General features: G+C 44.4%; 1 protein-coding gene across 1 annotated transcript in view; it reads right to left on the reverse strand.

Annotated features, from left to right (window-relative positions):
• Positions 1 to 9,625, reverse strand: part of LOC142771377 (uncharacterized) — a 75,871-nt gene extending 66,246 nt beyond the window's left edge. Inside the window, exons 1-3 of the mRNA XM_075872856.1 lie at positions 9,271 to 9,625; positions 8,418 to 8,631; positions 2,151 to 2,213 (exon numbers count right to left, since the gene is read on the reverse strand). Of these exons, the coding sequence (XP_075728971.1) occupies positions 2,151 to 2,213; positions 8,418 to 8,627 (273 nt within the window). The 5' untranslated portion in view covers positions 8,628 to 8,631; positions 9,271 to 9,625. The remainder of the gene's footprint in view (positions 1 to 2,150; positions 2,214 to 8,417; positions 8,632 to 9,270) is intronic.
• Positions 9,626 to 10,781: the final 1,156 nt, after the last annotated feature.

Below are 10,781 nucleotides of genomic sequence, written 5' to 3' on the forward strand. Positions count from 1 at the left end.
AGCCATTTTCCGATTTCATTGACGTCTCAATCATGTAAGCGTTTAGAACACACCATCTTTCAACATATTATGTAGTTTTTCTAATATAACAACATCCTCAGTGATTCTCAGCATGATTTTCGTCAATAATATAGCACAATAACTCAACTTGTGGAATTCTCGCATGAAATTTCGAACGCTCTAGACTCCGGTCACGAAATCGACGCATTTTTATCGACTTTTCAAAGGCATTCGACACTGTTACGCACTATGAACTTCTGCATAAACTTCACGCTATTATAAACAATTCATCATTTGTTGACTGGGTTGCTAGTTTGTAAACAACTGTTCTCAGTATGTTTCTTTCAGTTCCTCAAACTTGTCTGTTGTGAATGTGACATCAGGTGTCCTCCAGGGCTAAGTCTTTGGGAACTTTTGTTCTTACTATACGTAAATGATTTGCCTAATTATATGTCTGCCGAATCCACCCTTACTCTGACAACTGTTGTATTGTAAAGTGTCACACATGGCAAATGAACATAAATTTTGTTAAAACAGCTACTTTGTTTCTGCAAACGCACCTCTGTATCTCTGTTCGATTACTCCTTCTATGGTTCCTCTCTGAAACGTGTACTGACTATAAGTACCTAGGCCTCATATTCACAGCCAACATGTCTTGGTCTAAACATATCGAATATACTTGCAATAAACCTTTAAAAAAACTGGGCTATCCAAATCGCACATAAAAAGATGCTTCACGCGAAACAAAATTGCTCACATATAAAGCACTCATCCACCCCATCAAAGAATATACCAGCCCTGTATGAAACCCTCATAAAGTATCTGACATCCACATGCTAGAATCGGTTCAAAAGAAAGCCATACGTTCCATTTTTTGACGTTACGACTGGAACTTCTGACCTTTCTCTCAGCTTGCTAAGTTATGTCTACAAACTCTGCCTGAGCGACGCTATCTTGAAAGCCCAAAGCTGCTACATATTCTGGTCAATACCTCACGCTACACACTAACTGACGAATATTTGTCTCCCGACAAACAGAAGCCCACGAGAAATAGCCACAAACTCAATCTGACACCATTTCGTCCACGTACTAACTTATTTAAATTCAGCTTATTTCCCCACACTATAATAAATGCATGGAATACTTTGCCTGGGTCAACCAATCCTTGCCTCTACATGAATTTTTGAATGAATGTATGCAATCGCGCTTTGTTTGCTAAGAGTATTAATACTGTTTTTCTCTGTTTTTCTTATTTTTTTCAGTTCCAGTGTTCTATTGTCTTGCTGTTTGTATTCTCTTGTTGAAAAGCACCACTCCTGCGACAGCCTGATTTGGGCTGCGGTATGTGAAAACGAATAAATAAATAAGTGAGGCCATGGGTGCCGCCAACACCAGCAGAGTGCAAAGACGGTTACGGCTCTCCCGCATGCAGCGTTTGGGAGCTGTGACGTGGAGCACAAAGCACTATGACGGAAGAGCGGACGACTTAGCTGTCTGCCTCCCACTGTAGCGTCACTGTACAAAACAATGGCCCCACCTCCCCGAAGGGAATCGTGAGAAATGCATTTCTTGCGCCGAGAGAGGGTACCGTTGCCGTCAGACATTCACCTTCACCGACTTCTGCCTTCGCTTTGAGAGGCCCCCAGCCAGCGAACGGTCGAGAGTGAGGAGCAAGCAGACGGGAGAGTGAGGTGCCAGAGTTCTTGACTCGGCGTTGGCGTTTCACAGCTGCGTCTCGAGCAAGAAATTTCTGAAGCAGACGCATGGCTGTATGATAGAACACCCACTTGCCACACAAACTACTCGGTTTTGATTCCACTTAGGCACAAAATTTTTATTTGATTGCATCTTCCTCAAGTTTCTAGTCACGCACAAGGCGGTTTTTGGCTCACAACTAACGACAACGACGCTGACGCCAGAATTTACGCGAAACAAGTTCTTTAACGCTGTCGCGCTAATAGACCTATTATAGACGTGCTTTGGTGTCTCTTTATCACGCAGCGAATGGTCAGTTTTCTTTTTCCCGCTTGGACACCAAATACCAAGATTTCAAGGACCGCCGAAAATGAGCTCAGGGCAGCACATTATCCACACATTCATGAATAGGGCTGTTCAGATGTTCGCAGTGAAATGAAAACATGGTCACTCACCAGCGCGCAGTATCTGCCCGGCCCTAGTAAATCTCGTGAATAGGACGCCGTCACGTTGGCACTCTGCATTAAAAATGCAAAAGTTCACCACAAAAGTTTGTCTTCCTGTGAAAACAAGGTTAGTAAAGCTGTCTTCTACGCGAGGCACGCAAAACCAAATCTTTGTTTTTGGACAAATACACGACTGCGATTTTATTTGTAGAAATTCAAACTAATATGCAACAATACATACGGATAGCGAAATATTTCACAAGCTCACAGACTGGCATTTGAATCACACAAAAGCAGCTACATATAACGAATGTAAATCTCTAGAAGCTTAAATCAAGGCGGCAATAAATGAAGCGGACACATCGCACTTCATCCGAGAGTAAATTTTTGTGCTCTTGCCTTTTTCTCTGAGAACACTTCATGCGCTAAAGTATGCCGATCTTAAATGCTGGACTTTTTATCTGTTTACGTTGAGTGCCGTGACCAAATGTAAAAAGAAGTTTTACGTTGACACACAACTTATTTTTGCAATGAATATTCTGAGCCTTAAGAAAGCTGCGAGAAATTAAGGGAACTACAAGCACGCCTGTTTCATACTGACAGAAAAATGACGACTGAGCCACCTGCTATTTTTTAAAGAATAATATTTTGCCCCTATTAGAAAAATTTTCCTTTAGTGAACATTTTTTTTGTAAACAAACATGGTATTTCTTTTGTACAAAATTTTCACACACTATCGAGCGAAATGTTGCCAACAAGCTATCAAGGAGCAGTGTTTTGAGCAAAAACAAAGAAAGCTCTTTTTATAGCTACGGTTGGTGAAAATCTTAGCCGATGAGAAAATGACAGGAATACGTGATAGTTCAGAAAAGTGGACATAAGGCATGAATAAATGAACAGTGGTAAATGAAGAGAATGTGTGAATGACAATGAATGAACATGATTATAAACTACTTAAAGTCGCGCAATTTGAACACTTCACTTTTCAAATGTTCAAAATGTACGCAGACAGAACCGTTATGATTGTGTTGCAACGCCTAAACAACATACGTACTTGAGCAGTGCATTGAGCCAAATGCCCTTCGAACACAATGCACTTTGTAAAACGTCACATGCCTGTCAACGCACGATGCTTAAAAACTGCAACCATGTCATGGACAGAAGCCCGAATCGTTGGGGCGGAAAAAAGTGGCTTTTCTTTATCTGCACATCATTGCACGAAAGATGGATGGGATATGGCAAAAGTATAGCAATTCTGTACTCTTAGCAATAAAATTTCGATAGAATGCTTTCACTTCTTAATACAAAGCTTAACACCTCCCTGTGCAGAAGTCGTGATAGAAAAAAGTGAAAAATAATATAAAAGAAAATGAATCAGAGGGTTATTTAAAATTTTTAGAAGTTGGTGATCTCCAAGAATGTCCATGAATAATAATGTTGTCACTGTATATGCTTCGTTTTACACTGCAGGTACCACACTGTAAGAGCTAGTGATACTTCGAGTAAAAATTTACATTTGACTTTCTTCTTTAAAGATGATAGTCGATTTTGCGATACTTGAACGCAGATGTTTTGGCCTGTCTGTGTGTGACACGACTACATGATTAAGCCACTCGGCTCAGGTTGAAGCATTTGCTGAACGCCCAGTCATCTTGATCCAGTGGCTGCGTTCATACTTGTGATCATTGTCAATAAAAAAGCAGCTATAACGCATATCTGAGACACAGCATCAATTGTGTTGCTTTACTGAAAACTACATAGATACGTAATTCTAAACATCCCAGTATTTCTGAGACTGCTCTGAAAATGCGACGCTATGCATGAAAGAGCGGGCGTTTCTTACGCTGCGCACCAAGAAACGCTTTGCTGACTAGAGTGCCTCGATGCACGCGCCCCGCTTAGAGTGGTGTCAGTCTTTGTAAGGGCAGGTGCCGCCTCCTCGGCCTTAGCGGCGGCATGGCCGCCATTTTGACTCCACTCAGTCACTTCTGCGTGTTCGGTGCGCCCGAATAATTGTGCTGGCGCTCGCTTTTCTCCGGTTTAATGCGCTCGCTACTGTCACCGTAGCGGGTATTGCGTGCCGCATGGCACTAATCATTGCAAAAACTCTGGAAGCTGTATCGTTTCCTAAGAGACCCGAAATGAAGGCCTTTTCAACAGATGAAATCAAACATGACAAGTGGCATCCGACAAACAGATCATCCCTTCACAGCGTAAGTTTCCAGCCCGTATTCCGCATGCATAATTTGTACCGGCACCAATTTCGTGTAAGCAACAGACACGCTGACGGCTGTATGCTTGATTCTCGTGTGCATGAATCGCGTATTTCACTTCGTAAACATTGCTTGCTGCTCTTGGTTGGTACTGTATCTGCCCTTCATTCTTGGTTTCACTATGTGCGATGAGAACTTTATTATTAATTATACATTACACGTGTTTCTTTGCAGATGATATCCTTGTTTTTTTTTCGTAATATTCATTTGTGGGAATAAAGCTTTGCGCAGCGGCGGTGTCGTACCCACTGAAGTTAAAAGAGTGTGTGTACGTTCCGGAATCACCATATGATCACGAGAGACGCTGTATACATTGGAGGACTTCGGAAATTTTGACACAGGTGTTTTTATGTAACTTGCACCTAAGTTTAAGAACTCCGGCATTTCATCTCCATTGAAGTGGGGCCACTGCGGCCGGAATTTGATTACCGACCGTTCGAGCGCCCAAACCATTACAAAGCCACGCAGGTTCTTTCTTTCTACGATCTTTTCCTCGGTTTAGGTACGCCTTCTATGCTGGTGTGATGACCCTTGTAAGAATGTGTGCAGTTCAAATTTTTTCCCATTCAGGTGCTCGGTTGCTGACGCGAGGCTCGCGCTTTCGATCTAGGCCACGGTGGTCTCATTTTGAATAACGTAAAACACCAGACGACACCCATGTACTGTGTCAGTGCAGGCAAAAAAAAAAAAAACGGATTGTCAAAATTGCTGCAGTCCTGCAATCAGGCGTCATTTTAGAACCTAAAAGCCTCAGATAATAATTAACACTATCAAAGAAAGCATATAAACGACACCACCGATATAGATTTAGAATCCCCTCTGTGGTAACCAGCGTATATAGGGATTGGTTTTCAACATGAAAAAGTCAGTGTCTGCCTCTAGCGCATAAATAAAATTTCATGTAAGCGCATAAATAGCGCTTACATGAAATATGCGCTCCCTGCATGCATTCAGGCAAAATTAACTCTAAAAGAAGAAAAGCTCGCTAGCTTGCACATGTTTCCGGGCGTATCAGGGCACCACACGAGCGTTGCGTAGCGGACTTCGCATACGGTCGAGTTGTGGTGGGGAGGCGCAATGGCGGCGGTCGTAGCAGACGACGCGGCTGTCCTCACCCTCAGCGGAGCGCGCGGGCATCAAGGCACCCTATTGCTGACGACATGGGTCTGCTACCTGGCGGTGGTCCTTGGTTTTTACAATCGCCTGTTTCCGGACATTGCGGCCAGATGGCGTCCTTATCCCATTCAGTCACAGTGTGCACAAGCAGACGATAACTTCAATTGCACGTCACACACCGCTTGTTTTATCAAGTGGCTTAAAACTTAGTGCGCACATTTGTGCAGGCCTCCTCAGTGGACAACTGCCAATAATTTACCTTCCTTATGCTGCGTATTGCTGCAGATGACCTCTTTATCGGATGCACTACCATACTCGACGATTGTTCGACATGACGCATTCCAAGATCAACGTGAAAATTATTTTTTCTTCACTCGAAACAAGTACATCCAAACAACAAACTGTGCATGCGTTTTGGATCTAAAAGCGAATTATTTTCATGCAAGTAATGACGCTGACTGGGAACAGAATAATTAGATAAGTGACACACTTATTACCAATAACCTCCAAAACTCACAGGGAACAACACTTCCCTTCATTTCCTTACTTGGAATGTAGGACTGAGTGCTTTAGAATTATGCCACACGAACTTGACGCGTTTCTGAAAGCGCATTTTAATTCGTGACTGAAGAGTTATCTCAAGAAGACCCTTCAGACGGAAAACTATTGTCTTTCGATGACTTTTGCAGCAAGGCATGCAGATACGCGGCTGATTTTTTTAGGTTAAGTAATACATGAAGATGTTACTACACAAACAACAAACACCGTTGTATGGTTCTCAATATATTGTGCCGGGTCATTTTCTACTTGATTTTCCTTGGTTTGTGGTATTTGAATTGCAGAAAGTTTCGATGCCTAACACGCTGGCTCGCACTTGTCTTGCACGAAGATTTACAACCACGAAAACTGACCACGATATAAGCGTAGTTCAAATTTCGCTGACAAAACTCCTGCACAGCTTCAGCAACATATTAAACCTCATGTGTGAGACAGGCGTGTCAGATGAGCCACTGCAAAGAGATCTGGGCAACACTGCCGAAAACCCGTCAGTCTTAACCTCTCTCGTGTTGCTGCAAAGAACATACTGTAAGAATATGCACTGTTTCGTGACACAAAGGATCATTTAATCAAGTGATCGCCTACAGAAGAGTAACCCCAGCGGCCAGGAATTAAGCAGAGCGAAAGAAAGATGACTAGGGTAGGAAAAGGCGGGTATGAAACTCTGGTGCGCTGTCAAGGTGAAACAGTTATTAAAGTGCCCGTAAACCACCCAGATGTCGAAATGCAGCTGTTGTAGGGAAATTGTGCACAAGTGTACGACGAACACGCAACCACAAGAATTTTTTGAAGCGGTGCTGTAATAGCGGAGTTAGACGCGTTTGATTATCGAAACCGTGACGACCACACCTTTCGCTCTTTCCTACGCTTCCCTCCACTGGCGTCCTCTCCCACGCCGTTTTTTCCTCTCACCGAACACCCCTGCCAATATATGTCATATCTGACGCACTGCTTCAAACACCGTCTACTTCCGGTCGCCACGACTTTAACCGTCGACTCCGCCCAGCATACGCACATGAACGACAAACACTGATTTCTTCTACCGAACAATATCGCAGTAGGTCATTAACTGATGAGACCATGTTGGGCCCTTGGCCAGACACCAACAGTGCAACTGCGGTCACAAGAGCAGTTATTACCTTTTTAGAAACAACTGGACTATGTGCGCGGCTCTAAAATGTGTCTCAGCTAGAAAGAACACTACATACTCACCTCTCTATCTCACCATCATCATCCATTAATCTTTCTTTTCCAGGTCGCGGGTTCAAATCCCGGCTGCGGCGGCTGCATTTCCGATGGAGGCGGAAATGTTGTAGGCCCGTGTGCTCAGATTTGGGTGCACGTTAAAGAACCCCAGGTGGTCAAAATTTCCGGAGCCCTCCACTACGGCGTCTCTCATAATCATATGGTGGTTTTGGGACGTTAAACCCCACAAATAAATCAATCAATCTTTCTTTTCCCCTTTCCCTTCCCCCAGTGTAGAGTAGCAGGCTAGAGCAAACTATCGCTCAGGCCGACCTCTCTGCCTTTCTGTAAATAAACATACTTCCTTCCTTCCTTCCGTCAGTTGCGTGCTTGTTGGCGAACCGTGGCTGCCGTAATCGTGCCGGTATAGAACTTAGCTGCGCTGCGCACATGCCTTCAAAGGATTGCCAACGCGATGGACCCTTACGGTGACACGCCGTGCCACGCACCTGACGCGCACGCAGGCAACACGACGAACAACAAGCAGCGGGGAAAGCTGCTTGCAGACTGACCGGAAGTCGTACGCTCTTGCTCGACAGCATATTTGGCATATATGACTGGGTGCGCCAGAGATGTTGCACGGCGCGTCACGCGGAGGCCCGAAAGGCCTGGAAAGGAGGAGGGATTGTTTCTTGGTATTTGTGGCGCGCCGGCGGCTCGTAGCGCTGCCACGTGCAGGAGCGTTGATCGCGACACAATTCCGAACATGCACGTGTTTACTTGAAATGCTTGAAATAATATTGGAGGTGGTTTACGGGCCCTTTAAGGTGGCATCCACCAGGGGGTCTGCATCTTCATTTGCGCCCTCAAGACCCCTTCACTCTTAGATGACATAGCATAGCTAAACACTGTTACGCATGGTGCAAGAGCTTTAAAAAGCCCTGTCTACTCGTGGCGACACTAGTCACCGAGTTCCTGTGGAAGTAGATGGCCCAACCAGATGGACTTATAATTAACGTTTCTGTTCTGGTATTTCAAAAACTTATCAAAACACTTCATGGAGATTTCCACTACAGCTAGATATTGCTTCTCATTTCAAACAGCATAGTCAACCGTTTGATAAGATTATTTTCACGCCACTCACTTGGATCACAAGCTCTTGTTCTACAGTTGCAGCTTCTGTGTCCATACAACCGGTGCCGTCCGAAGGAAGCCGTACCAGAAACATAATTGAGTTTGCTGGTGCATTGACAATGTCAACCACTAAGTTGTCTTCCTCGTATGTCGTCAACACCACTCCCAAGGCTGCACAGCAACCCAGCAGGGTCACTAGGAATGTACCACGTAGTAGCATGCCACTGTAAAACGAATGACACCACCTTCCTCAATCCACAAACAAAGACAGATTAGTTACCGGTCAAATTGTTGATATTGTCCACAGAGTAAAAGCTTCTGAATTCAAACTTCCTGGGACCAGGAGAAAAAGTAATTATTAATCAAATGCCGCATTCTCAGAAGTAGGAGAATAAAAATAAACTTCTATTCCACCAATTCTAATAAATACAGCATTGCGACCATGTTTTACGTCTTATGTCAAAACCAAAGTTCTGAGCACCACATGGGCTCCTGTATAAACATGATTGTTGAAGAAACAATGACTGCCAATGCACACTCATGTATCACGACTACCTAGTTCTGAAGGCACACGATGAAATTTAATCCGCCACTTGTAGCAGCTTTGACTCCATTCGCTGCTGACACGATCATGAACACAGCCATGGTAGCATGACTCTATCTAAATTAAACCACCCGGAAGGAGCTACATCGAAAAAATGTGGACGCATATATGGCTAGTGTCCAACAACTTGGCTGAAAATTTCACATTACCACTCAATCATAAAGCAAGCGAAACAAAAACAATAACTACTCTGTAACAAGGCTGATTCCGAGTGACCCGTGCTGCGGTTAGGCTAGCACTTGTTAATTATAACACCCACCTCGAGATGGCGATCCGCTTTCAGAATACGTATCCTGCCCGGGAGTGCTGGCTCTTCTACAAATAAAGCACAACTTGGCGCAGCTTCTACACTCATAATTCACTCATCAAACAGCAATTGCTCGTTGTTCGCCAGAGATAACACTTGCGAAAAAAAAAAACACGATTATCAGGTGTGCCGGAAAGCGCACTGGCTTTTTGCAGCAATGCCACTAGTGGAACTACTTCAAAAAAAAAATCTAACTGCTTTATGAGTTTTTCGTCATTGATGGAAGTCTATCGTGTGACTGCGCGTGAAAAGAGCGCGTTGATTTCTTCCGGGGCCCGCACTGTGTGAGCTACAGAAGCGAAGCGAATCCAGAAAACAGGTTCGTTCGCGTTACCATTCCTCTGTCGTATAACGCTGATACGGCGTCGCTATCGCAAAGCCGCGGCGGCAACAAAGCTCTTATCACAATCGCGCCCGTTCTTTTTTTTTGTGCATCCACGCAACTACTCATATACGAAACGATGAAAATGCCTCATATCGGACATCACTCGATGGCCAATCCCTGCTAAAAGGGAAAGAAGTGCCCTGATAAAAACTCGTAATGTTAACCTCAACAACCTGCAATTTCAAATAATGGTGCTTGTTGGTGCGTATTCATTCCAAAAGCGACAAGGCATGCAAACACGCGAACAAGAATAAAGTTAATTTGATTGATATGTGGGGTTTAACGTCCCAAAACCACCATAAGATTATGAGAGACGCCGTAGTGGACGGCTTCGGAAATTTCGACCACCTGGGGCTCTTTAACGTGCACCCAAATCTGAGCACACGGACCTACATTTCCGCCTCCATCGGAAATGCAGCCGCCACAGCCGGGATTCAATCCCGCGAACAAGAATAAAGTTAGTACACCACAAAGGTCTTATTTCCTTCAATTCTTTCCGGGTTTTCATGCCTTGTCTCTGTTGGAACCAAGAGAGGGGAGCCGCCCTTTCCATGCGAGATATCTGCGTCGTACGCCCGAGACACACCGTGCGGAGCTTGGCAGAGCATGACGCAGTTTCACAAGTATCGCTGCATCGCAACACCTTTCGCTAATATCATAACAAAGGTAGTGCTACTTACTAACTTTTTGGGTAGTAAAGTGCTGTCACAACATCCAATACCCAAGTAGTAACGGCAGGTAGTAGAACAGAACCAACCATGGGTAGTAAATGTCCGTGGTCTATTACCCACAGTGTTGCTTCAAGTCTACTACCTGCAGGTAATACTTGCGTATTGAATGTTGTGACAGCACTTTACTACCTCAAATTGGTGAGTACCCTATCTTTCTTTCAATAGTGTAGAGATGCCGCGTTGACGCTATAGGTTAGCAAGCAAACTTGCTTAAGTCTGCCGTGGTAGGGTAGCAGCTGGTTTCTTCGGCTGCTTACCCAAAGGTATCGGCTTCGATGCCGGCCGCGGTGGTCCCATTTTGGTGGAGGCGAATCGGTATGAGGCTCATTTACTATGCGATGTAAAGT

The sequence above is a fragment of the Rhipicephalus microplus genome, chromosome 9 (assembly GCF_043290135.1).
Source record: "Rhipicephalus microplus isolate Deutch F79 chromosome 9, USDA_Rmic, whole genome shotgun sequence".
Lineage (NCBI taxonomy): Eukaryota > Metazoa > Arthropoda > Arachnida > Ixodida > Ixodidae > Rhipicephalus > Rhipicephalus microplus.